This window comes from Bufo gargarizans, chromosome 7, assembly GCF_014858855.1.
Source record: "Bufo gargarizans isolate SCDJY-AF-19 chromosome 7, ASM1485885v1, whole genome shotgun sequence".
NCBI lineage: Eukaryota > Metazoa > Chordata > Amphibia > Anura > Bufonidae > Bufo > Bufo gargarizans.
In genome coordinates this window covers 54,770,639-54,777,409 of record NC_058086.1, presented here as the reverse complement: position 1 = coordinate 54,777,409, position 6,771 = coordinate 54,770,639, and the positions used below count along the sequence as shown (strand labels likewise).

The following is a 6,771-nucleotide window of genomic DNA, read 5'->3' as shown; positions in this document are numbered from 1 at the left end:
TGAGAGGAAAGAATAGAAACCTCACCTGGAGCAAAATCCGGCAGCGAATGGATGAGCTTCTTGGCCCAGACCACGCAGGCTTTAGAGACCCAGGAGGCGGCAAAAGCAGGCTAAACAGCGGGGTCCGACAAAGAAGCCGCATCAGCCAAGGGAAGGGTGGTGGCCTTGGCCAAACGGGCCACCTGAGGATCAACCAGGGGTGGGACTGACCAGAGGTTCACGGTCTCTGCACTGACAACAGAGCGTCCGAACCCTTAGAGGTCTGCAGGCGCCTATCAGGCTGACGCCACTCCTTGGCCAGGAGTGCGTCGAGGTCCGGGTGGTTAGGAAAAAGCACAGAACGCTTGGAACGACACAGAATCCTAAGAGGAGGTAGTACCCTCCTGCACATGGAGAGCGTCTCTAACCGCCTTAATGAGGTCCTGCATGGCCGCAGATAAAGTAGAACTCTGCTCTGATACAGAATCGGAGTCAGAGGTGTCCCCAGGAGCAGCAGACGACGAGACTTCACCTGCCTCAGACTTGTCCAGGGAGTGACAAGAGGACACGGCTGAGATCACTCGAGGTCTTTTACGGGACCTGGTGTCAGAGCGGGGGCGAGCCCCTTCAGCAACATGGTCCCTGTGAGGGGCAAAGACTGTTGCAATTTGAGCAGGAAAGCGGTCCAGCAACTGCACCATAGACTGGGACAGGCTGGCAAGGTCACCTATGGCCTGGGACAGTGAGGCGGCCCAATCAGGAGGGACCGCCACCGCTGGGGGGCAGGGGAGCAGCACACTGCGCGCAGAGAGAGTTAGGTTGTGTGGAAGGAAAAGCCTTCTTGCACTTAGAGCAAGCATAAAAATAGCCACCCGGGCTTTAGGGTCCGTACTAGCAGAGGACATAATGGCAAAAAGAGACCAACTACAGAAAAGTGTCTAGCCAGAGAGGCTATCCAACCAGGCCCCCAGGTGCTGTGGCCCACGATGCGCAGAAGCAGCGAAGGGAGAACAGGAACACTCCAAATGGCTATCAGGCCCTAAACTGCAAGATGGAGCCTCTTCTCAGCAGCAGAAGATACCGGCCCTCCACAGGAAAAAGGGCTGTACTTGCCCTGTGACGTCTTCAGGCGCAGCAGGGTCACTTCATCAGCAGACAACACGGGCCCCGTGGGAATGCTAGCAAGCCACTGCGGAAGCAGTAATGGGTACTGAGTGACCAGCGGTACCGAAGTACGCGCCCGCAGGGGGTGCAACCAAAGTGGCAGCCCATGATGGAGCACCCACCTGCAGCAGGAGAAAATCCTGCATAAAGAAGAAAAAAAACATGAAGAAAAAAATAAAACAAAATAGCAGCAAGACCTGCAGGAAAAAAGCAGGTCGTGTCTGCCTAAGATAGACACTAGAAAAAAAAAATGGTTTGCTCCTGCATCTGCAGTGGGTATAGCCCAGATAGGAGGAGCCAACACATGGCATATACCCATGGTGCTGTGTCCCCCAATGCATTCAAGAGAAAAAAGTGTTTTTATGGCTTTTAGTCTGGGGAAAAAAAATTGAAGGGGCCCCAATATTGTTTTAGAAGTGAAAGCTGAGCTTAGAGTGCAGTGGCTGAGGTAAAATGCAAGGAGCCTGAAACTGAGCAGCTGATGTAAGGAGGTTACGGGTCTTCCATGCCAGTTCACATCAGGGATGCTCAACCTGCGGCCCTTCAGCTGTTGCAGCATGCCCTAATAGCTGTAGGCTGTCCAGGCATGCTGGGAGTTAGTTTTGCAACAGCTGGAGGGCCGCAGGTTGAGCATCCCTGGTTTAGGCCATCCAAGTGGCCAACCCCTCTGAAGGTTTTTCTTTTTTCAAAACTGACATTCATCACCCCTCAGGGCCCAAACCCTATATCGTTAATAAAGTCTAATAGATTTTGATTCAAAGAAATGGACCAAAGTGGAAAGTTAGTGGCTCGAAATTTTTGATTTATTTTTTGCCAGACGTTTGGGGCCCACTATGGTATCAGAGCCTAGGCTGGCCCACTGGAGGATCCTCTGGTGGGCCAGTCCAGTCCATGTGTACGGGGCTGACAAAAACAGGTGCGTGCTGTACTAGACTTTGAAAGGCATGAAAATTAAAAAATATAAAATCATGACCACCGTTTGAATTTATTAAATTTATTACAGCATGGAGGCGGAAAAATTTACCATATCATTCCAAGCTGTCCCATATCAAGAGACAATAATTTAACTATCCCTTTTTGAATACACAAGGAATTTTCTTGTAACAATGTCCTGAGAGGAGCTGCTAGTGTTCCCTCCTTCAGTTACTCCTGACAAATAAAATGAGCGGGGGAAAAAATAAAATTACAAAAACCCTGGAACACGTGAGAATTTGATCAGAAACTCAGCCGACAGCTTACATGGACTGTCCCTTTTATAATACACAAACAAGCAAAAAAAAAAAAAAAAAAACGGGAGTAGCTGTCCTTAAAAGTTTCTTATTTCAGACTGAAGGAAAAATTTTTAAAAAAAATTAAAATAAAATTACAGTGTTGTATATCAGCGGAACTTGTTCTGGGTCGATGACGATATGATGGAAAACCAGACCAGGCAGTGGTTATGCAAAGAACAAGATGGCAGCCTGGCAGGGGGCATTTCTTTCTGCTGCCCGGGTCCTTCCAACCAGTGCCACCTTATGCATTAATCTCATTGAAGTCTGCAGCCTGAAGACAGTCCATAAGAAACCTTGCCACAAAACCTGTACATCGTAGGCGCCATGATCCTATAAAACATCCCTTTCTGCAGCGGGGGCTTCTTCTCGATTCTAGTTAATTATCGCTCTTGTAGAGGTAAAAGAAAAAAAGAAAAATATATATAGAGAGTCTTAGGTGTTTAAACAAATATCAAGTGTTGTACTGTACGAGGTAAAGGGTGCAGGTCCAACCAGAGTTTCTGCACAGTGGGAAAATAAAACAAAACCCAAAAATATATATATATAAAAATAATAATTCCAGAGGTGGTTTTTAGACTGCATGAGACAGAAAAACTCTTTGGAGGGACGTGGGCATCTGAGAATCTCAGTTCATTTCAAAAAAATAAAAAGCTAAAAACTAAAAGACACATGAAGTTTCCTATTTCAGCTATTCTCCTTGAATATCACGTCACAGACATAGAATATTTGGGGCAAAAAAAAATAAAAAAAATTAGACACAGCGAATCAGGTTTATAACTAGAAGTCTCCTCTTGAGAAAAAAAATAAAATAAAAATTTAAACAAAAAAAAAAAAGTTCTCTGTACAGGTATATATCCTCTGAGCAGGATTTTCTTGTCTTGACAGTTTGTGTCTTTTTTTTTTTTTTTACTGTGTTTGATGGAATAAAAAGTTTGGGCTTTTTATTGCATGAAACCAAACTGAGGGAGCTGTTCTATTCATTTCTGCAACGCCAGACAATTCTCTTCTCCAATCACCGTGACCTTCCGAGCAGCAGCCGAGTTGAGTATTGTCCCCGTTGTCACACACTCATAGTCATGCTGGGAGAGTACTGAAAGAGAACAATTACTAGGTGTTAATGGTTTGGCGGAACATGTTGCTAAGAAATTCACTCTAAGCTTGTCAAATAAGCTTTACATCATCCTTAAAAGGGAATCAGTCAGCAATTCTGACCACGGTAATCTATTAAAGGGGTTGTCCTTGTTCAGTGCTGAACCCAGACATAACCCGTTATTCGCCCCCTCCAAGTGGAGCATTTCATACTCAGACTCTCACCCTTGCCCTGCATCGAAGTATGCTTACGCCTAGCAGGGATCCTGGTGACGTCACTGGCACTAATGGGCGGTCTTTAGTGCTGCCTGCCCTAGGCTGTTTTACAGGCTATGGTAGCGCTAAAGACCATCCCTTAGTGCCGGTGACATCACCAAGCTCACTGCTAGGCGAAAACTTCTCCCCAGTTCCTGCACAATGTCAGCAGCTTAGTATGGTCCCATCAGGAGAAGCTCTTATTCGTAATCCTTTTTAGGGCACAATTACCCAGATTGGAGACTAACTGCAAAGTGTGGCTCCTATCCAGCAAGATCATGCAACCTACAGCACTACAACTTCCAGCATGCACACCAGCTCAGCAGTTCTTTGAACTCCCACTGTAGTGAATACAGCATGCTGGGGGTTGCTGACCCCAGATGTATTGCATTCATTTCAATAAGCACCATTTTATCCCCCTGGTAAACATAGATAAAGGTTTCTGCTGCCAGATTGGTGACGATGAGCTGAACTTTAGCAAGTCCTCATTTTAGAAAAGTGGAGTTAGTCATTTTGTAGGATTCGTGCAACATTACACTTGCATTATCGGTAGAGATGAGCGAATTTCCGGTTATGAAATTAGTTTGCGATTAGATTCTATGAAGGAAAGCATAACGGAATGCTTTTAGAGGCATTCTGTCATTATAGAAGTCTATGGCCTTCATAACTGATTCATTCCGTTTAAGTTATGCAGGAGAGGACTCCCCTGCATAACGGAAACGGATCCGTTTTGCAGCCCATAGATTTCTATTAAGATGGAATGAATAACGGAATGCCTCTAAAGGCATTCCGTCATAGAATTGTGTTATGGCCAGTGGTAACGAAATCCATAACGCAATTCACTTTTTACCACTAAACGAAGCAAGAACAAATTTCAAAATATGAAATTCGCTCATCTCCAATTATCGGCTGTGGGTAACTGCTAGGGTGCACCTAGACTTGCCATAGCTCATGTTCAGATGCTTATAGGCAATGAGCGTTAAAAGGGCATCTGTCAGCAGATTTGCACCTAATTAAAACTGGCTGACCTGTTACATGTGCACTTGGCGGCTGAAGGCATCTGTGTTGGTCCCATGTTGATATGGTATGGGCCCGCATTGCTGAGAAAATGTATGTTTAAATATATGCAAATGAGCCACTAAGAGCAACGGAGGCGTTGCCGTTACACCTAGAGGCTCTGCGCTCTCTGCAACTGCCGCTCCCTCTGCACTTTGATTGACAGGACCAGGTGTGATGATTAGGTTCTCACTGCCTGGCTCTGTCAAAGTACAGAGGGTGCGGCAGTTGCAGAGAGCAGAGCCTCTAGGTGTAACAGTAACGCCCCCGTTGCTCCTAGAGGCTAATTTGCATATATTTAAACATTTTTGTCAGCAATGCGGGCACATATGAACCTGGGACCAACACAGATTCCTTCAGCTGCCAAGTGCACATGTAACAGGTCAGCCAGTGTCATAGGTACAAAACTGCTGACAGATGTCCTTTAATTAGGTTGAAGTAGGAATTCGCTGTAGAAACAGCATCAACCGTGAGGCAACAGCTGTAATATCTGCTCTACACCTGGAGCCGAATTACATTTTCTATTTTCACATATAAATGTATTTTTATTTGTATTTTCCCTCTCTCAAGAAAGGCTCTATTGTTGAGCTGAAACGTGGCTGTTACCACATGGGTGACTAAAGGACTTAGTTTTTCTTTTTAAAGCTACTTTCACACTGGCGTTTTGGCTTTCCGTTTGCGAGATCCATTCAGGGCTCTCACACGCGGTCCAAAACGGATTAGTTTTGCCCTAATGCATTCTGAATGGAAAAGGATCCGCTCAGAATGCATCAGTTTCCCTCCGTTCAGTCACTATTCCGCTGTGAAGGCGGACACCAAAACGTTGCCTGCAGCGTTTTGCTGTCCGCTTGAAGAAACTGAGCCAAACGGATCCGTCCTGGCACACAATGTAAGACAGAGACGGATCCATTTTCTCTGACACAATAGAAAACGGATCCGTCCCCCATTGACTTTCAATGGAGTTCATGACGGATCCGTCTTGGCAATGTTAAAGATAATACAAAAGGATCCGTTCATGGCGGATGCAGACAGTTGTATTATTGTAATGGATCGGGTTTTGCAGATCCATGATAGATCCGCCCAAAACACGAGTGTGAAAGTAGCCTAAGAGTAGGCCTTAGACATGTTTAGAATAAATCCTTTCATGGGATTCGCAGTGTGCGTTAATTGACTCACATTATCATTTTGGAAGGAATGAAGAAAGTTTCCTCCTAACTCTCCGTCATCTCGCGGTGTCCCAGGAGGGTTACTAATGCCACTTATGTTATTTGGGGAATTCTGGAAGAGAGAAGATTACCCATCACATCGTTCAGTCAGGATATCTACAGATACAAGACACACAGCTTTCTGATACACTGCCCCAATTACAGCTACATTACTACCAGCTAAAGAGGCACATAACTATAGAGAAGGGCACAGGATCTGTCGCCAGAAAGGAAACATTTACCCAACCGAAAACCCGAGATCATAAGTCGTTTCTTCTTTCTTTTTTAACCCCTTAAATGGGATTCCAGGATTTTAACCGATGGTCTATCAGTATCTCATTGGAAGGGATACCACAACCTCAGGATAGGGCGAAACTGTAGTTTGTTGGTTTGATTCTGGGGTACACACAGTATGTTTTTTGGGAGTTAAAAGGAATAAAAATCAGTAGTTTACGCCCTTTTTTTAAAAATATTTTTGATATATTTATTTTATTCCATGTTCACCATAATAAGTAACACAGCCGACTGTATAAGAGGGGAAGGAGTTATTGATACATTGTTCCAAGTCCCTACACCGATGGAGGTAAACATTTAATATACCTGCGACTACATAAGCTTACTGTCTGGTGATTATATATTGACCTCCATAATTAAAACCGTATGCAGTCAGCGTCTCAGCTCCCCCTGGTGGTGGCTGCAGGCAACAGAACTTTGTGTTTTAACTTCCATTTATGCAGGGGATCTGGAATGCT

The 6,771-nt window shown here is 45.0% G+C and overlaps 1 protein-coding gene across 1 annotated transcript in view; it reads right to left on the bottom strand.

Annotated features, from left to right (window-relative positions):
* Window positions 1-2,117: 2,117 nt before the first annotated feature.
* SSBP3 (single stranded DNA binding protein 3) overlaps window positions 2,118-6,771 on the bottom strand; it is a 46,276-nt gene continuing 41,622 nt past the window's right edge. Inside the window, 2 exon segments of the mRNA XM_044300957.1 lie at window positions 2,118-3,504; window positions 5,991-6,092. Of these exon segments, the coding sequence (XP_044156892.1) occupies window positions 3,475-3,504; window positions 5,991-6,092 (132 nt within the window). The 3' untranslated portion in view covers window positions 2,118-3,474.